Source organism: Eurosta solidaginis, chromosome 1, assembly GCF_040869045.1.
Source record: "Eurosta solidaginis isolate ZX-2024a chromosome 1, ASM4086904v1, whole genome shotgun sequence".
NCBI lineage: Eukaryota > Metazoa > Arthropoda > Insecta > Diptera > Tephritidae > Eurosta > Eurosta solidaginis.
The window spans coordinates 300,669,425-300,691,011 of NC_090319.1; the positions used below are offsets into that span (position 1 = coordinate 300,669,425).

The 21,587-nt window shown below is 38.1% G+C and overlaps 3 protein-coding genes across 5 annotated transcripts in view; 2 read left to right on the top strand and 1 right to left on the bottom strand.

The window, feature by feature from the left end:
• Positions 1-7,634: 7,634 nt before the first annotated feature.
• Positions 7,635-10,805, top strand: LOC137237526 (superkiller complex protein 8). 2 transcript variants are annotated; one of them, XM_067761248.1, is made up of 6 exons: positions 7,635-7,849; positions 8,459-8,500; positions 8,556-8,823; positions 8,885-9,123; positions 9,183-9,370; positions 9,436-10,805. In XM_067761248.1, exons 1-6 carry the CDS (start codon positions 7,841-7,843, stop codon positions 9,707-9,709), a joined length of 1,020 nt encoding a protein of 339 aa, XP_067617349.1. In that variant the 5' UTR covers positions 7,635-7,840; the 3' UTR covers positions 9,710-10,805. The 2 variants fall into 2 exon arrangements, with proteins under 2 accessions (XP_067617349.1, XP_067617351.1); XM_067761250.1 differs by lacking the exon at positions 7,635-7,849 and adding an exon at positions 8,243-8,404.
• LOC137237527 (protein NDUFAF4 homolog) lies at positions 9,721-10,838 on the bottom strand. The gene is made up of 4 exons (XM_067761251.1): positions 10,533-10,838; positions 10,370-10,461; positions 10,085-10,310; positions 9,721-10,009 (listed from the first exon to the last, which is right to left on the bottom strand). The coding sequence occupies exons 1-4, from the start codon at positions 10,675-10,677 to the stop codon at positions 9,891-9,893; spliced, it is 582 nt and encodes a 193-aa protein (XP_067617352.1). The 5' UTR covers positions 10,678-10,838; the 3' UTR covers positions 9,721-9,890.
• A 9,010-nt stretch (positions 10,839-19,848) lies between these two features.
• Positions 19,849-21,587, top strand: part of wts (serine/threonine-protein kinase warts) — an 86,069-nt gene continuing 84,330 nt past the window's right edge. For both annotated transcript variants that reach the window (XM_067761253.1, XM_067761252.1), the window contains exon 1: positions 19,849-19,984. The gene's annotated coding sequence lies outside the window, so the exon portion shown is untranslated. The remainder of the gene's footprint in view (positions 19,985-21,587) is intronic.

The window sequence follows — 21,587 nt, forward strand, 5'->3', positions numbered from 1 at the left end:
CGAACGAGGTTCCCCCGCCTTCTCGCTCGGGTAATGGTTTCCCTGCCTGCGATGGTCCCTAGGGCATTTAGGAGTAAATACACCCTTATACCCAAATTTAAAACAAAAAGGATTTTTAATGGGTTCCTCACAATATATATAGGAGTGGCCCATTGCCTGGCAATTCCAGCATTGGATTCCCGAATAGTCCGGTCTCCTATTGCGTCGATATTCCAGCGCCTCTATCTGCGGATCCATTTCGCCGTCCTCGCCTTCCATCCTCATGCCTGGGGTTGTCACGCGTGCTTCGTTTACATGCCGTCCTGGGTAAGTAGCTCCCAACAGCTTGCTTTCTTTCAGCACTTGTTCACCTCTGCGTGCTACATCGCGTAGATCATGAAGGGTCCTTACATCTGCGTTGAAAAGCATCAGCTTAAGGCTACTGTTGACGTTCTTTTTATTATGTCAATCAGTAGAAGCTCCGACATGGGTTCTCTTAAGCGTGCGTTCAAGGAGATTATGTCCGTGTGGAACACGTCATAGCACTCACTTGCCTTCTGCTTTCGCATGGAGATCTCCATCATGATCTCGTGGTCAGTTTTCAAAGCGCCAAACTCTCTTTTCAATGAGTAGCATAAAAAGGCATAGGTCGCATTAGGGTTTTGTTTTGTGAACAGCCAGTACCATTCTTCGGCCCGCCCGGAAAGAAACAGGTGGAAACTAGCCATGATTTGTTCGTCCGTGCATTGAGTGCGCTCACACAAGGTGTTCAGCTTAAAAAGGAAATCGGCTACGCTCCCAGTGCCATCGACCGAGATTTTCCACTCCTGCGGTTTCACTGCTATGCTGCTTGGAGTCGGGTACATTGGTGGTACTACCGTTGGCAATGGGTTACGGTCCATCCTACTTGCGTTCCTGTTTTGCTGATTTGATTGCTGCGCGGATTCGAGAGCGGCGTTGAGCTGGTCCATATTGGTTCTAATTGACCCATCTCTCTCCGCATTTCCTCCTGCGAAGCCTGGAACAGCTGGTGTAGCACGTCCACCCACGAGCCTCCACGAGTGGCTTCGTCTTGCATTCCTAGGGTATTCGCCCGATCACTTGTAGCGTCTCCAAAATTTCCCATCTACTGATTTGGTGGTAAAGCACCAGCTCCTTCGGGTGCATAGGTCGACACATTGGTCATTAGCCCCGAGATATCGTGCGCGTTCACGTGACTGGTGCTTCCCGGTCGGCCCAGTTTCTCGCGAGGGTCATTCAGGTCCGAGCCCATGTTTATTAACGCGGGATCTCCGTATTGTCCCCCTACTGGGGTGTGCACCACCAAGGGACGCCTGGCCTGAGAGAAGGCCCTCTATTTTTATTACCCCGTTGCTGGTTTCTCCGGGAATTCCCCGCACTCCCGAACGGAATGTTCCGGTCCGGTTGCCCGAATGACTGGTCGCGCGACATGTTCAAGGGAAAAAAATTGGTCAAGCAAAAAAAAACTTTTGCCACGTAAGGCGATTAGGGATAAAAAAAAATTATATATATAAAAAAAATTGTGCGAGTATAATTGATGAAACCTCTGATCGATAGTCGTATCGGATAAAAGAGGTCAAAAGCTGCAAAAAAAATGATTAGTTAAATATGTCTTAAGTAACCCATGGGAATGCTGACATCCCATTCCCAAAAGGCAGTAGGCTACAGAAAAAAAATAAACACAAATACATTCATACTTCGCCCTAGTGCTCCCAACCGCAGTGAGAGGGGGTCTTAAGGCCCCCCTCCGAGACTGGTTGAGGCCACCAGGGTCGGTTCCAGACACACACGGGTAGGTCTCAACACGCCCAGCCGCAACGCAGGGGCAGTCTCCAGGGGCTTGCCCCTGGGACTGGTTGGGGGTGTTGGGGCCTCCCGTCCATTCTCTATGGACACCCCTCCTGCCTCCGCCGCAATGGGTGGAGCGGTTTCGAAACCGCACCCCCAGTCTGGTGGGACAGGAAGGGGTGCCACTGGGAATCCCAGCCCAACCCGTCACAATCCAGGTGGCGCTCTAAGTTGCCACCTGCGACGTGGGATGAGCTGGGGTCCTACAACTCACTCACCCACATTCACCCTAGACAACACTAATTCGGCATGGGGACTGAAATAGAAAATTTAAATAAAAAAAATAAACCCAATTAGCGGACATTCATTTTCCAATGCCGACTAACGGACAACTTCCGGTTACAAAAAAAAAACCCCTTACAAAAAAAATAAAGTGCGTGCAGCACTGCCTCACCGGGTGAATACAAAAATCCGGAGGACACGACGTTCAGTCTCGTGGATCCCTCAGCTACCGGAGAAGAAGATCATTCCGGACACCCTGATCCGTCCAACCATCCCACCGCAACGCAGGTGGCTGCTCCTGCGGGTGCTCACCCCGCACTGGTGGGATGGTCAACTTCACAGTTTGACCAGGAGTGACCCTCGCACCCGGCGCCTCAGGAACCACGTTGGGCGCCATCTGTTATGGAATCGCATTTACAGTGGAAGCAGTAAGGAAGGCGGTCGGCATGATGCGTTGGTGCACAGTGGCTAGTCATTGTAGGCTGGAGCGGGTCCTTGCCAACCTTACTGTTCCTGCGCCATAAACAGAAAAAAATTCCTATCATGCCTATCAAAACTCAACTGTCAAAAAGCGCAGAGACGACTCAAAACGCTTACAATTCAAAATAAAGCAACATCCGGCCGAACCGGATGTCATGGACAGACCGTTAACATTCAAAAAAATTCAAATTCAAAAAAAACTCAAAAAAATCTAACGCAAAAAAAATTTACCGAATCGGACATGGCCGGTTACTTACTCTGAAAATCAAAAAAAAAATACTGAAAATAAATACAAAAGGGTATAAACAAAAAGGGCCGAATATAACTTGGGGCGCCGTGGATGTTGTTGCGACCCCCGGTGCATATCCCACCCTCAAAATCCATGGCCACCGACGCACCTAAAATTTCGGTGGCCCGTTACCTATTAACCCTACGTGCCTTCTAAATAAATGTCGACGCCAGCATTCCCATATTATTTACAAGTTTATTCAAATTTCATTTTTACTAACGTATGTATGCTATAAAAGAAATATTTAAATCTATACCTATATTTATGTCACCCCCTTTTTTCTTGACAAGGGTTATAGGCGCTTGGTGTGAAAAAAAAATTGTAAATAAATGTGCTTATGAATAGTAGATATATTACATGCAAAGTAAAAATTTGGTTAAATGCCCGTTTTCGTTTCATTCACAAACCTATTCTAGGGCTATACAGTTTGAATACAAATTCCGATAATTGGGGCCCCCTTACAAAATTAATATGTTGTTGTAGTAGGGCTTATTTTTGAGTTTTAACAAAATATCAATTCGGTATAACGCATAGTATAATTACACTTATACGTAATATGTACTAAGAAAATTTGTTATAAACGTAATTAAGATTAAATTTGGGGTAAATCATACTCCTCGAAGAAATTGTTTCACATATTCAAGTAAAACATAACTTTTAAATTTATAGGAAAATTAACGGAATCGTTTTACATGTTCAGGTAAAACGTGTACTCTAAATTCATAGAAAAATTAACGAAATCGTTTACATGTTCAGGTAAAACGTGAACTTTTAAATTTATGGTAAAATTAACGACTACGTTTTACATGTTCAGGTAAAACGTGAACTTTTAAATTTATAGTAAGACTAACGACATCGGTTTACCTGTTCAGGCAAAATGTGAACCTTTAAAATTATAGTAAAATTAATGAAATCGTTTTACATGTTCAGGTAAAACGTAAACTATTTTGCATTTATCAGTCAGTGCTGGTATTGTTTTTTTTTTTTTTTTTTCTTGCTTCTAAGTTAATTAAACCTATCTACTTAACTTTACGTTACGTCTACTTTTTTTTTTTTTGCATGATATAATAAGTAAACTTTACTACAAGTGGATGCTCTCTTTAACTTAGGTATATGCATGTATATATGTATTACGTGTTAAGATTATATACTAGGGTGATAGCCTTGAATTTGAATATGTCTGTATATTAACAATATATGTTGTTCCAGAGTCAAAAAAAAAAAAAAAAAATAAAGAACAAGGTTGAGACTACAAATACGTATATTTAGTTCAGTATTGGAACGAACTCACTGCTTTAACCGCTGATATTCGTAGTCGCAATTGGGATGGCCGCAGGCCTAGGTTCGCTGCCCTGCGGTTGTTGTTGTAGCTGGTATTGTTACGCTGGTATCGTTGTAGCCTGAATGGTCGTGGCTGATAAGGTTGCGGCTAGTATTGTTGTAGCCGGTATGGTCGTAGCTGATAAGGTTGCGGCTAGTATTGTTGTAGCCGGTATGGTCGTAGGTGATAATGTTGCGGCTAGTATTGTTGCAGCCGGTATGGTCGTAGCTGATAAGGTTGCGGCTAGTATTGTTGTCGGTAGTACTGCCTGCTGTTGGTGTTAACATTAGTGGCCGCAGGCCTATGGTCGCGGCCCCGCTACGTGCGCTGCAACTGGTGGTGGCGGTGCGTCTGGTGGTTGTTGCGCCCGTGGCTGGCGCTAATGAAGGGGTTGGGGGAGGTACTACCGATGGTGATGCCCGTGGTAATAGTAGGCGCCGTAGGTGGTGGTTGGCGCTTTGGTCCGAGGTAACCGAATGACCCGGGTGGCGATAAGGCTTCGTGCTGGCCTTTACGAATCGGATGACTTGGCCATTTCGACGTTAGTTGTATTACGCGGCAGCGTGCTGCTGGCCATGGAGGCGGAGGTGGTGTCGGACGCTTTTCCGCAGGTGGTAGTGTTCTTCGTAAACGTAGAGGACCTACTTCAACTGGATCTTGGGACAACACAACACAACCTGTGTAAGGTTTATTACCACCCAAAATTAGACGCGTAGAAGCGAGGTTTGTCGGAATGAACGGTTTCGGTACTTTGCGCTATCGACTCCTTCCTAGTTTCTGGGCATTTACCTGTTTACGCGCACAGCCGGCGAGGGTGTTTTGTGATTAGTTGAGTATCGTTGGGGAGGCGCAGTTGAAGTGAGCAATAAAGTTACTGAAACAGTATATTAACTGAGTTATCTTGTTTGGTTGATTTTCCGACAGGGTGGATAAATGATGTATATTGGAACGATTTTCCGTCATCCCTTCTCAAATTTGGTTTTGAGACAAACCGGTTTCGGCGTTGTGCCATCATCAGTGTCTCAAAACCAAATTTGACAAGGGATGACGGAAAATCGTTCCAATATACATCATATTAACTGAGCTTGACGCCTTTGCTGTTGAAGTTGTGTCCCTAAGTGTTATATGATCCCTTATATATAATTGCAGGGCCGCCAAAAATTTTGCTCAAGCAATTTACCAACCTTCCTGTCTGTTGGCCGGTCTGTTTTTTTTTCCTTGTTTTTCGATACTTTTTATCGCAACTTTCACCCCATCACTAGGTGTGCTCGCGCGAACACGCTCCCAAGTGGACCGTAACCGTAGACCGTAGCAGCAGTCCCTAACAAGCCATAACCAGATAAATCAGCTGATCGAACCTACCTTATGGAAAGGAATGTAATCGATTAATGGTGCCATACCATAACGCTAACGCCATAGCCAATCAATTGGTTTTTGGTTTCTCGCCATATCCATAACCTAAAAATATTTGAGTTGGTGAATTTAATAACTTTTTTAAGATTTTCTTCATTGTTTTGGATACGTTATGTCTAAGATACTTATTTTTTGTGGAATATGTTTGTAATTTTTTGCGTTTTCATCATTTTTATGAACTTTTCACGATTTTTAGGTTAAGGCACAATTAATCGATCACATTGAAATGGTTATGGATATGGGTATGGTTACGACTATGGCGTTAGGGTTAAGGAAGTTTAATTTGGCTTTTACAAAGACAAAGTACATGTAACTTTTATTTATGTTTGTAGATATGTCACCATGCTGCCACCTTGTATGGTTCCGCCATGGTTCTTCCCAAACTAGTACAAATGCAGAGCCCGCATTATTTAGTTACGTTCCATTGATGCGTGAACCAGATGCGGATAGAAATTTAACATACAAATGCAACAACAACGTTGTGCTCCTGATATTTATCTGGTTCAATTTCTGATCGGTATAGCAGTTCTGTTCGTTTCGTTTTCTGTAGTAGATTTTTTGACAGCTAACAGCCATTGTGAATGATGACTAAGTGTGATATCTTCTGCATAAACGTCAAAATTCCAAAGTGATTGGATCACCTGATTTGTAAATTACTATCGCTGTCTCATTCTGTATCACTTTCTATCACCCGCTGAAGATAGGCGCCGCCATATTGAACAGCCTGTCAAAACGCTGAAAAGTAGCCACATTGAAGAGCCTGTCACGCAGATGACAGATAAGATAATACACTTAGTCATCATTCACAATGCTAACAGTTATCCACTTTTGAGTTCGTAGCACTCATGGTTCAACTATATGGTTGGCTCATCTCTACAGCAACAACATACCTTTGTTCAGATTGTCAAAATCAGCGTGTTGGTGACGAATGGAGTGGAATGAAGACATAAAACTTAGCAGCTTTTTTGTGTAGTCAAAAAATGTCAATGTGTGGCTTTCATCTTGAGTTTGCCAATAAATAAATGAAAAAAATAAAAGCAGCTGATGAGATGAGCCAACCATATGGTTGAGCCATGGTAGCACTGAAATAGATAACAAATGTGTATACATAAAAGATTTCGCCATATTTAAAAGCTAAAACACGGAAAGAGTAAACAACTTGAAGAAAATGTAAGGAAAATAGTTTGCTTACGTGCGAAACTATTTTAATGTTAATAATTCCATCAGTATCTTCCATTTTTGTGTACGTTTCTTTTTATTTTCAACAAAACAGATGTTTTATATTGGTGCTGCCAGTTCTCAAAGTTGATCCAGATCGTTCCAATGAGATTTGATCGTGAGCCAGAGTTCGATAACTCAATGGAGCGGTCCTTTTATCCACATTCTATTAAATTTGTGTTTGCACTACCCTTCAAAAAACGCGAGTACTCCATAAATAATGTAATAAATACTCCTTTGGGAGTATAGGAGTATTCCAAAACTAATCTGTATTCATACAAAAAATGTGCTCCAATTAACATTGCGATGTCCTAGGAGAGGAGTAGGTGATCCCACTCTTGCTTTGTTTGTGAGTATTCCATAGAGTACATACGTGAGAGTACTTTCCAAAGTACTTTCGCTGTAGTACTCCATGGAGCACCCACAGATGATCATATGCCAAAGTACTAAAGAGGAATTGTGTCGGAAAGAATTATCGGAGTGAATTTAATTTAAAATGAAAGTAAATGAAGAGGGGCAATACAACTTTTATATTTTTTACTACGAATATTCTTATGTTATTTAGCATTTGCGTGAATAAAGAAACTAATATTTCTCTATACTATAGTATGTATACATAAAACCAGTGCGCGGTTGCATTTTATCAGAGTAGCCAAAGTAAAATTTTATTATCAGTTATTTGTATGCAATATTTTACTTTTGGCAACTCTGTTCGATCGTCATCGAGTCGTGATCACGGTCGTTAAAAAACGAGCAATGATCGGCTGATGGTGGCCCGCAAACGCAATGCAAAGAAGCATTGTTAGAGTAGTCCAACATGAAGAAAATGGAATACGTAATCCAAAAATTTTTGCAGGGTAGCCATTGATTTTTGATAGAGTTGTGCTTTTTCGTTCATTTCAGAGATTCGAATCTTTCGTTCTTTTTCTGATGAACGAACAAGTTGTTCTTTTTGTTCATCTGTTCTTTTTTTTTCATGCAAATATGATCACTGCTGCTTGCACCCGCGAAAAAACCCAAGAAGTATAGATGGGTGTGTGTATGCAGCAATGCTTTGTGTAGGTATATTTAAATGAGTAATGAATAAATAAGTTAATATATATATGATTAATTAACTTCAAAAAAAGTTACAAATTTCGGAAGATCCAGGAAATTGAAAGAGTATAGACACAAATTGTAAATATGAACTTTTCAAGTTTAATAAATGTAATAATTAGTTTCTTACAAAGCATGTTTTTCATAAATAGTCCATACATATATTGTTGTAGCAGTGCCACACACAAAGATGACCACACATATCTTTAGTGTAAGTGGCATCATCGACATTCGTGCTCACTGTGAATTTCTGCGTATGTATGTACGAATTTACAATGTTCGCGAACGAGAAGAGAGAAAAGAATAACATTAGATAAAACGAACTAAAAGAACCGAAATCGAAGATCTAGTTCACTTGTTCAGTTGAGAGACCCGGTCAATTGAACAAGTTCAGAACGAAACGACCCAACTCAAACTTTTGACAGTTTGTCACTTTGTTTATATTTGGCACTTGCCCGGCGTGTTGCATTTGCACATACTCATACTTTTTATTATTTATTTATTTAATAGAAATAATGGCAAGTTTATATTATAATAATAAAGTCAAATTATTAAACTATTTTTAATTACAGTTCTCATTATTACACAAAGAAGAAGGCGCTCATGACGATGGGGTAACCTAATTTTATGTTTAATTGGAAACATGAACTAATTAAATATGCTATTTAGATCTGGTCATGTTCGTGGGGGCGAATACAGCCAGAGGAGCTTGCTAATAATGCAACAGAAGATGAAAAAGATCCAGATGCTAGCCGGGACTCAATGTTTGGGGAAGCAAAAAAGAAGCCAGAGCCAAAGGATTTTATAGTGACCGGTGGCTTGGATGATTTAGTTAAAGTATGGCATATACGTGACGATGATGAGCTAAAACTAGAACACGTTTTGAAAGGACATTCCTTAGGTGTCGTTTCTGTAGCTGTGAGTCCTGATGGCAAAAGTAATTAATGTTTGAGTAATAAATATAATTATTTTAACCCATATAATCATTCGTTTAAAAGCAATCGCTAGCAGTTCCTTAGATTCCAGTCTCTGTTTCTGGGATTCACAAAGCGGAGAGCAAAAGCATCTGCTCTCATTTGGACCAGTCGATTTATGGACGGTGGCATTTTCTCCCTGCAACAAATTTGTTATTTCCGGATCAAATGATGGTAAAATTTCTATGTACAGCGTGGAAACTGGAAAGGTAGAACAGGTGTTAGATCCACAAAATGGAAAGTTCACACTCAGCATTGCTTATGTAAGTAACAACTAAAATAAATTCCTTCTTACAACACTACGGTAATTATAATATTACAGAGTCCGGATGGCAAGTATATAGCTAGTGGTGCTATTGATGGCATTATCACTATATTCGATGTAGCAGCTGGAAAGGTGGCACAAACACTCGAAGGTCACGCAATGTCGGTACGAAGTTTGTGTTTCTCGCCGAATTCGCAAATGTTATTAACTGCATCCGATGATGGGCACATGAAGCTGTATGATGTGTATGTAACATATTCCTAGTATCTACTTTTGATGTTGTAATAACACATACTTTTTGTGTGTTTAGCACTCATTCAGATGTCGCTGGTACATTATCCGGTCACGCTTCATGGGTGCTTTGCGTTTCTTTTTCAGAGGATGGCAAACATTTTGCATCTTCATCTAGTGACACAACTGTAAAAATTTGGGATTTTGCGGAACGTAAATGTATGCACACATTCTCCGAACATAGCGATCAAGCATGGGGTGTAAAATATAGTTTAGCAAATGATAAAGTTATTTCAGTTTCTGAGGATAAATCGTTAAATTTATATAATTGCCCACCTAACATTGTAGTTTAACTACAGTGAAATAATAGCAATTCTTCATATATTCGCATTTTTTTAAATATTTCATTGGACTTTTCTGAATACACATCATCCAGCAATATTCCCTACTTAACAATAAGCGCCACGCAATGTTTTATCGCGCATCAACAGTAAATAAACGCCATTGATTACACTAAATCAAGGTTTGTCGGATTTACTCATTTTCTTTTTTGTTTTCAATGGATTTTTTACTAGATTGTTGAAGTATACGGTCTTTTAGACGACTATCTGGGATGAATACTTGAAAACTTTTGAAGTAATGGAGAATATTATCTAAAAAAATAAAAGGAAAGAAATAATGGTCTTAAAATAAGTAAAACCAATGGCATTTGTTAAATAACTACTCACCAACAACATCTTCCTTGAGCTTATATTCTGCTGCTATTTTTTGCTTGGTCCATACATTTGGATCACTTTGATGATCAATGATGAATTGCATGGCTTGGCGTAGCGTACATCGACCTGGTAAAACTCTTCTCGGTTCTCTGTAGCCATACTCAAAATCCTCTGGAGTTTTTCGGCTTAACGGTAACGGTTTATTTGGGTCCAAACGTCGCTGTGCAGCATAATCAATCTATTAAATTGCAAAAGATATTTTAATTTTCCTTGAAATACAATTTTTATGTAACCCACAAAACTATCCTCTGAAGTTACATAAACATTCTTCAGTCGATCGTCTAGTTGTTGATCTTTCTTGTTCAGCTTATCAACCAGCTGCGGATCGACTATAAGTATGCCGCAAATAATAAGTTTTAGTGATCGATATGAAAGAGTATATTTATGTTTCAGTATTTACATTCAAGTGCCCTTTGCATGTCCTGTATATTTGATTCGTATTTCGGCGCCGGCATTGGCTTGTCACGGTCCAGTATGCGATGTGCCCTATTTTCTACATTGAAACGATTTATCTTGCGTCCTATCATTGACATAACCTTTCCCATATTTGTAGACTTTTTGTTTTTTTAGTTAAGAAGTTTTAGTTTATAAACGACTAGATTTATATATGGCACTCGAAAAATGGCGTAAATAAACAGCATTGTGAGTGATGAGAAAGTGTGTTATCTTATCTGTCAACTGCCTGACAGGCTGTTCAATATGCCTACTTTTCAGCGTTTTGACAGGCTGTTCAATAAGCCGGCGCCTATCTTCATCGGGTGATAGAAAGAGATACAGAATGAGACAGCGATAATCAAATACGAATCAGGTGTTCCAATCACTTTGGAATTTTGACGTTTATGCAGACGATATCACACTTAGTCATTATTCACAATGATAAACAGGAATATTAAAATCAGCTGTTGTCAGTAGTGCCAACACATACTTCTGGGGGCAGCTCAAGGCTATAAAGCATATATGCCACTACCCTACAAGAATACTGACTATCATATGACTATCATCTGATTGTCAGCAATGTCACCCTAACGATCAGCGCCTCATACAAACTTTCTATCACAAACTTAAGGGGACTTGCGCAAATGTGATGTAAACAACTGTGTACGTGTGAGTTTTTGTCTCCTTATACACCAAAATGGCCTACTGATTAAGTATATAGCCGTACTGCTCACTCTCATTCCTTTTCCTGGATCAGTGCTGATACTCTAACTATCAAAAACTGTCATAAATTATAGTTTACTGTAGATATCATGTTTGACTGTTATACTATCATAAATGACCATTGTTATATTCCGCCATAAATGAAACAATGCTTTTTGCTTTTTATTTACTTTATTTCATTACGTTTTTAATTTTGTACGTGATAAAAGCATACGTGTTTCTTATTTGTTTAAAATAAATAGTTTTATAAGAATTCGAGTTCAGAATGTTCAATTTAAATTCAGAAAATAAAAAACCAACAGAAGAGCGCTTTCCTCATGCGGAAACACATTTAAAAATGAATCACCACTAACCACTATTATTTTTCGCGTATCAATTTTTTGAGTGCGCCCCATACATTCCGACAGCTTTTGGTATTTTTTAATATTATTTTCGATTTTTTTTCTTTTATTATGGAGCTTTGAAATGCCCTCTTTTTCATTTTTTAAACTTTTTTTTATATGATTTTCGTCGGTTGAAAATGGCGGAATTTAAAAAATAACAAAACAACCGTGATAATCATTTGATTGTCATATGACAGTCAGTAGTGACAACATGATTAAATCGGATAAACTGTTCTCGCATACATAAAATTCCGTTGAGAATTATGTATCTGTCTCACATGCATAATGGTATCTGCTGTATGTTCTTTTGTTCTGTACCAGGTGTCCGAAGCTTTCCCAGTTTGAGTCCTTTTTCATGATTATGGGTACATACCCTACAAGAAACGCTGATAGTTTTACTAATACACTCACACTTGCAATTGACAATGCTGATCCTGCGATGACTTAAACATTGATACTCAAAATTATGTATGTTCCTTTGTTCGCTCACGCATGTCCGCATGTACCCAACGACAGCCTATAATCATGAAAAAGGACTCAATCTGGGAAAGCTTCGGACACCTGGTACAGAACAAAAGAACATACTGCAGATACCATTATACATGTGAGACAGATACATAATTCTCAACGAAATTTTATATATGCGAGAACAGTTTATCCGATTTAATCATGTTGTCACTACTGACTGTCATATGACAATCAAATGATTATCACTGTTGTTTTGTTATTTTTTAAATTCCGGCATTTTCAACCGACGAAAACCATATAAAAAATAAGTTTAAAAAATGGAAAAGAGAGCATTTCAAAGCTCCATGCTAAAAGAAAAAAAAATCGAAAATAATATTAAAAAATACCAAAAGCTGTCGGAATGTGTGGGGCGCACTCAAAAAATTTATACGCGAAAAATAATAGTGGTTAGTGGTGATTCATTTTTAAATGTGTTTCCGCATGAGGAAAGCGCTCTTCTGTTGTTTTGTTATTTTCTTAATTTAAATTGAACATACTGAACTCGAATTCTTATAAAACTATTTATTTTAAACAAATAAGAAACACGTATGCTTTTATCACGTACAAAATTAAAAACGTAATGAATTAAAGTAAATAAAAAGCAAAAAGCATTGTTTCATTTTTGGCGGAATATAATAATGGTCATTTATGATAGTATAACAGTCAAACCTGATATATACAGTAAACTATCATTTATGACACTTTTTGATAGTTAGAGTGTCAGCACTGATCCAGGAAAATGAATGAGAGTGAGCAGTACGGCTATATACTTAATCAGTAGGCCATGCTGGTGTATAAGAAAGAGACAAAAACTCACACGTACACAGTTGTTTACATCACATTTGCCCAAGTCCCCTTAAGTTTGTGATAGAAAGTTTGTATGAGGCGCTGATCGTTAGGTTGACATTGCTGACAATCAGATGATAGTCATATGATAGTCAGTATTCTTGTAGGGACTTTATTTTGTCTTGGATTCCAAGCAGCGTTGCCATATATTTTTTTTCCAAGTCGTCAGACGCCGCCCAAAAAATCGTCATATCTATGGCAACAACCAAAGTTGAGTTAGGACGAAGTTGGGTTATTACCAGGGGACGTACGATTGTATTCGCCGGAAACCAAAATGAGATCGCCGGATTTCATTAAACAATATTAACTTTTAAAGCGCTTTTATGAAAATTGTCTTGATTGTTATTTTTTGTTGCCATATACAACATATAAAATCGTTTTCAATTCATTTCGTTTTATTTTATAAATACCAATAACGTCTTAAAAGATAAATTTTGTATTACATACAAAAGGTACTTGTTTTCAGTCATTTTAGCAATTATTATTATTTTTATACTCAGTTGAGCAGAGCTCACAGAGTATATTAAGTTTGATTGGATAAAGGTTGGTTGTACAGGTATAAAGGAATCGAGATAGATATAGACTTCCATATATCAAAATCATCAGGATCGAAAAAAAATTTGATTGAGCCATGTCCGTCCGTCCGTCCGTCCGTTAACACGATAACTTGAGTAATTAATGAAATTGATGAAATTTGGTATGTAGGTTCCTGAGCACTCATCTCAGATCGCTATTTAAAATGAACGATATCGGACTATAACCACGCCCACTTTTTCGATATCGAAAATTTCGAAAAACCGAAAAAGTGCAAGAATTCATTACCAAAGACAGATAAAGCGATGAAATTTGGTGGGTGAGTTGAACTTATGACGCAGAATAGAAAATTAGTAAAATTTTGGGCAATGGGCGTGGCACCGCCCACTTTTAAAAGAAGGTAATTTAAAACTTTGCAAGTTGCAATTTGGTAGTCGTTGAAGATATCATAATGAAATCTGGCAGGAGCGTTACTCCTATTACTGTATGTACGCTTAATAAAAATTAGCAAAATCGGAGAAGGACCACGCCCACTTAAAAAAAGATGTTTTTTAAAGTAAAATGTTTACAAAAAATTTAATATCTTCACAGTATATAAGTAAATTATGTCAACATTCAACTCCAGTAATGATATGGTGCAACAAAATACAAAAATGAAAGAAAATTTCAAAATGGGCGTGGCTCCGCCCTTTCTCATTTAATTTGTCTAGAATACTTTTAAAGCCATAAGTCGAACAAAAATTTACCAATCCTTTTGAAATTTGGTAGGGACACATAGATTTTATGACGTTAACTGTTTTCTGTGAAAATGGGCGAAATCGGTTGAAGCCACGCCCAGTTTTTATACACAGTCGTCCGTCTGCCCTTCCGCATGGCCGTTAACACGATAACTAGAGCAAAAATCGACATATCTTTACTGAACTTAGTTCACCGACTTATCTGAACGCACTTTATCTTGGTATAAAAAATGAACGAAATCCGACTATGACCACGCCCACTTTTTCGATATCAAAAATTACGAAAAATGAAAAAATTCCATAATTCTATACCAAATACTAAAAAAGGGATGAAACATGGTAATTGGATTGGTTTATTGACGCGAAATATAACTTTAGAAAAAACTTTGTAAAATGGTTGTGACACCTACCATATTAAGTAGAAGAAAATGAAAAAGTTCTGCAGGGCGGAATAAAAAACCCTTGAAATCTTGGCAGGTATTACATATATAAATAAATTAGCGGTATCCAACAGATGATGTTCTAGGTCACCCTGGTCCACATTTTGGTCGATATCTGGAAAACGCCTTCACATATACAACTACTACCACTCCCTTTTAAAACTCTCATTAATACCTTTAATTTGATACCAATATCGTACAAACACATTCTAGAGTCACCCCTGGTTCACCTTTATGGCGATATCTCGAAAAGGCGTCCACCTATAGAACTAAGCCCCACGCCCTTTTAAAATACTCATTAACACCTTTCGTTTGACACCCATATTGTACAAACGTATTCTAGAGTCACCCCTGGTCCACCTTTAAGGCGATATCTCGAAAAGGCCACCACCTATACAACTACCACCACTCCCTTTTAAAACCCTCATTAATACCTTTAATTTGATTCCCATATCGTACAAACACATTCTAGAGTCACCCCTGGTCCACCTTTATGACGATATTTCGAAACGCGTCCACCTATAGAACTAAGGCCCACTCCCTTTTAAAATACTCATTAACACCTTTCATTTGATACCCGTATCGTACAAACAAAGTCTAGAGTCACCCCTGGTCCACCTTTATTGCGATACCTCGAAAAGGCGTCCACCTATAGAACTAAGGCCCACTCCCGTTTAAAATACTCATTAACACCTTTCGTTTGATACCCATATTGTACAAACGTATTCTAGAGTCACCCCTGGTCCACCTTTATTGCGATACCTCGAAAAGGCGTCCACCTATAAAACTAAGGCCCACTCCCTTTTAAAATACTCATTAACACCTTTCGTTTGATACCCATATTGTACAAACGTATTCTAGAGTCACTCCTGGTCCACCTTTATGGCGATATCTCGAAAAGGCGACCAGCTATACAACTACCACCACTCCCTTTTAAAACCCTCATTAATACCTTTAATTTGATACTCATATCGTACAAACAAATTCTAGAGTCAACCCTGATCCACCTTTATGGCGATATCCCTAAATGGCGTCCACCTATAGAAGTATGGCCCACTCCCTCATAAAATACTCTTTAATACCTTTCATTGGATACACATGTCATACAAACATATTCCAGGGTTTCCCTCGGTTAATTTTCCTACATGGTTATTTTCCCTTATGTTGTCACCATAGCTCTCAACTGAGTATGTAATGTTCGGTTACATTCGAACTTAACCTTCCTTACTTGTTTCTCTTTGAGCTCGAATCCAACTTCCTATATCATTTTAGTTTCTTAGTTATACATTTTCGCGTTAATTTTTTTAGCATATTTATTTGCGGTTCAATATTATGACAGGAAAAGTTATTCAATTTTAAATAATCTTGTGCTAGCAATATTCCTTTTAATGTATCAGTTTCCAGACGGTTTCGAATTTTTTTTTTGTTTAAATTTATTTTAGAAAAAATTCGTTCTACTTTCGCTGAAGAGTGTGGCAAGCACATTAGATCTGAAATGAATGCACGTAAATTAGAAAAAGCGTATGTAGAGTCAGCTCTTTTGATAGTAGAAGTAGTTTTCCAAAAAACTTCTGGAGGAACCTTAGAAATGTCTTCAAAATAGACGAACTGCGGCTGTGGTATAGCGTTTAGTTTTTGGGAAATTTTGGCCTAACCAAAGTCCAATTCACCTCTTTTTCGTCACATTTTGTTCGGTGAAATATCATCTATAGCGTACTTTATCAAAAGTTGTATACCACCACATGCGCGGTTCCATGGGAGGGGGAACTTTTTTTTGTATTTACTGTATTGAAGTATATAATACAAATCTACATAGTAGTCTCTTATCACACAACAGATTTTTACTCATTTTTAATTTTTCTTGCTTTTTTACGTTATTATTATATATATTTAAAAAAAAAGTCCCCCCTCCGCCCCTAGAACGTAAAAAAGCAAGAAAAATTAAAAATTAGTAAAAATCCGTTTTGTGATTGGAAAGTACTCTCACGTATGTACTCTATGGAATACTCACAAACAAAGCGAGAGTGGGATCACTTACTCCTCTCCTAGGACATCGCAATGTTAATTAGAGCACATTTTTTGTATGAATACAGATTAGATTTGGAGCAGTCCTATACTCCCAAAGGAGTATTCCTTACATTATTTATAGAGTACTCGCGTTTTTTGAAGGGTTACTTTTTCAAAAATAGATGCCGCTGCTTAGCCTTTCGCCGTATGAGTTAAATGAAAAACAGCGGCGACATCTGCCTATCACATTTCACGTGTGCGAAAATTTCACGACATCTGCTTCTCAAGTCTCTCAATGATCCAGAGCATTCCCGTGAGAATTGAGCGTGAGCCGGAGCTGTAAAACTGACTGGAAGACGGCAATTGTAAAGTTCTCCATATGGCGCTTGCAGATGAGTTGATTTTTTGACGGAAATCGTTACTAGTTGAAGCATGGCAGAACCGTACAAGGTGACGAAACTATATCAGGCAAAAGGCCGTCAACATCGATAACACTCCCCAAAAACCTTCGGGGCTTGTCTTTATCGCTACAATAAAAACAACCACACCCGTTCGCATTGATCAATTTATTTGAAAATTGTTTATAAATTAGAAATATAATAGATTTTTTGTAGAAATATCCAGATATTTATAAAAAAAAATTTATTTGGGAGGCAATCAATTTTCAGATATTGATTGCAAAGTCGATTTAGGTCTTTTATTTGGGTATCTCCCGAATCCCACTACCACAGAAGAACATGTTCCGCCACTTAAATTGCGATGCTGTGAACCGTAAATTATAAAATAATAACCTGTTAGCTTTTTGAAGATACTTCATTCGGAGTAAGTAGGATCAGGAGTAGTATGCAATGATGGAAATATGTGGCAATCTGCGGCGATATTGATGCTATGATGTCGGAGCAATATCGACTCTTGTAGCAATTTTTACTAGTTAAAAATTTGTGATTTTGGCGACTAATAAATTTTATTAAATATTTTTAAATTGGAAATTTACCACCACGGCAGTTTGGGTTAGCACGCTGCTTTTGACATTCCCTAACCAGTTCAATGAAAAATATAAACTGAGCAAGGGTGTAAACCCAATCCCGTGATTTTGGGATCGGAAAATGGCTTGGAAGCCTCAGGATTCAGGAGCGGGGATAGAGAAAATTCTGACATTCGTATTCACTACGATAAATGACAAAATTTTCCATCGACATATAAATAATAGAGGGACTCATGTAACCTTATAAATGCCTTATAAAGTGTGTAAACGTATAAATTTATCTAGTACGTAAACGAGCTGTAAAATTTTGTATGAAAAATCATATACACAATTTGTATAAATTTACGCGCACATTTCATTGTGTAAACGCGGTAAACTCAAAGGAATGCAACCTTGCAGACATTACAGCAGGCATTTTCATCAGAAATCTCCAACATCAGCAAGTAAAGACATTTTAGTTGTGATTTTTCACTTAATCTTGGAATTTTTTAATTTGTATAACAATCATAAAAATTTTGTTTGGCAATAATACAGCTGATAAACAATGAAGTTTATCAAGAATATTACTAGGTGCGTTTATATAACAGTGTGTGTAAATGGATATAATTTTCCACCTTATAAGTTTATATGCTTTCATGAGTCCCCCTAATACCTTTTAGCCAATTTGGCACCCCTACAAGAAACGCTGATAGTTTTACTAATACACTGACACTTGTAATTGACAATGCTGATCCTGCGATGACGTAAACATTGATACTCAAATTTATGTATGTTCCTTTGATCGCTCACGCATGTCCGCATGTTCCCAACGACAGCTTATAATCATGAAAAAGGACTCAAACTGGGAAAGCTTCGGACACCTGGTACAGAACAAAAGAACATAACAGCAGATACCATTATGCATGTGAGACAGATATAAAATTCTCAAAGGAATTTTATGTATGCGAGAACAGTTTATCCGATTTAATCATGTTGTCAATACTGACTGTCATATGACAATCAAATGATTATCACGGTTGTTTTGTTATTTTTTAAATTCCGCCATTTTCAACCGACGAAAACCATATAAAAAATAAGCTTAAAAAATGAAAAAGAGAGCATTTCAAAGCTCCATCGAAAATAATATTAAAAAATACCAAAAGCTGTCGGAATGTATGGGGCGTACTCAAAAAATTGATACGCGAAAAGTAAAGCTGGAGTCATTGGTGCCGTATGTCGTATCGCTGTATCTGTATCCCTAACGTAATCAGCTGTTTATCGTTACGACGGTAAACCAAAACCCAATTGGTTGGCTACGATACGGTTACGACTTTAGCGGCACCAATAATCGATTATATTGATTCTCATAAGGTTGGTCGACTCAGCTGTTAAAAGGTTACCGATACGGTTACCGATAAAGCACCAATGTCTCCAGCTTAATAGTGGTTAGTGGTGATTCATTTTTAAATGTGTTTCCGCATGAGGAAAGCGCTCTTCTGTTGTTTTGTTATTTCCTGAACTTAAATTGAACATTCTGAAGTCGAATTCTTATAAAACTATTTATTTTAAACAAATGAGAAACGCGTATGCTTTTATCACGTACAAAATTAAAAACGTAATGAAATAAAGTAAATAAAAAGCAAAAAGCATTGTTTCATTTTTGGCGGAATATAATAATGGTCATTTATGATAGTATAACAGTAAAACCTGATATATACAGTAAACTATCATTTATGACACTTTTTGATAGTTAGAGTGTCAGCACTGATCCAGGAAAAGGAATAAGAGTGAGCAGTACGGCTATATACTTAATCAGTAGGCGATGTTGGTGTATAAGAAGGAGACAAAAACTCACACGTACACTGTTGTTTACATCACATTTGCGCAAGTCCCCTTAAGTTTGTGATAGAAAGTTTGTATGAGGCGCTGATCGTTAGGTTGACATTGCTGACAATCAGATGATAGTCATATGATAGTCAGTATTCTTGTAGGGACAGCGTCTAATTTTTCAATTTCAGCCGCATTAAACACTTCCCTGCAAGGGCAAGATTGAAATGGTGGATAGCAAGATTGATATGGTGGATAGCAAGATTGATATGGTAGATCGTCGTCTCGTTGCATTTGTCTATTGTTCATCATTCTTGCCTTGTGGTCCAAGTTTTTCTTTGTTATTATTTTGTTATAAGGCGCGTTTAGAATTGGCAAAAAATATTAAAAAAACATAATATAGTGGTGCAACTGTATATGTTCACATTTGTTAAGTTAACTGCTATAAGGTGAGAATACGTAATTTCGTTTTAAAGTTGTGGAATTTCAGTGAATTTCTCAAGATTGTTCTGCAAGTCGTTCGCATTCAGTGGAATTTGGTCTTTCCCGTCTCCTCTGGTACGTCTTCCTGAGGAAAATCAGCGAATCTTATAAAATCTATTACAATAAGTTCAATCGCTGCTATGGTATGTGTGCCGTGCCGTGCTCGCGCTCATCGTTCCGTATCCATGTTACTAGGTGTCTGTCCACCAGCTGAAATTATGCCTCGAATCTAAAGTTCCACACGTATGAAAAATGCTTAATTGCAATATAAATTTTAATAAAATCTGCGTTAAAATTTTATCTGGTCAATTTGTTTACATAAAATATGTGGACTGCATAACTTTGAGGACAAGTGGAACTATGTATGTAAGTATATATGTGTACATGGACAAATGGCCATTTTACACATATTTACATGGTTGATGGTTTACTATTAATTCCTACTATAAACTGCGTTACTTGATGTTTGATAACTATGCAATCTAAAGAAATCTTGGTAATTCTATGCGACAGCGTGACGCTCTTAATACACGCCCAAAAATATCGGAAAGCGTGTCAAAAGACGCATTGTGCTCCCAGGATCGCGAATCCGAAAACGGAAAACAAAAATGTTGAGTCGTTCAAATAATATTAAAGGATATTCGAAAACTGACCCGGGGTCTCACCGAACTGCAATTGTGATCCATAGTATTTTTGAACACCTTTCAGCGTTGGCGACCTTAAGTCTCGCTTATAAAACATTACGCTGCCCGGTCCACCAAAGGAGTGTTTCATGTAAACTAAATACAATAGAACGTTTTAGTAATCGCTAGCAGGATTTTACTGTAAATGCACGATATAAGAATATGTTATAAATATTTTTACTAGGTACACTCAAAGCCTTACTGTATTGCTGTTGTTGTTGTTGTTGTTATTGTAGTAGTAGTAGTAGTAGTGGTAGTTCCTGTGGTAGTTGTTGTTGTAGCGATAAGTACACTCCCCGAATGCCTTAGGGAGTGCTATCGATGTTTATGATCCTTTGCCGAATGCAGATCCCTTACGTTCCGGTAACAAGCACCGTTGTGATCACATGAAATCTTCTAGGCCATACCGCCCTCCCACCACCTAGATCCATGAGGAACTTGGGGTCGCCAGAGCCTAGGCTGTTAAAGAAAGAGGATTTGCCACGAGCAGGTGAGGTTGTCAATTGGGTTGGAGAAGGTATAAATTGAAGCTATAATATGCATAAAAAGGTGCCTTTAGGAACAATTTTCCCTGTAAACCTTGCATCCACTTGAACCATTACTTTGTTGGCTAATTTTAATTAATTAAGATTTTTTCGTTTAACTTAAGCGGCAGATCCACTCATTTACCTATCAGCAAGATCGGAGGGAAGTTCTAGGTGACTACCATACCATAGTGAGCTTATCAGAAAATATAGTACCGCAGAACAGCTGTGGATTTGTGTCATGCCCGAACACTTTCCAATCAGGTTCATTTCGATTTGTTGTTGGTGTTGTTGTAGCGATAAGGACACTCCCCGAAGGTCTTGGGGAGTGTAATCGATGTTGATGGTCCTTCGGCGGATGC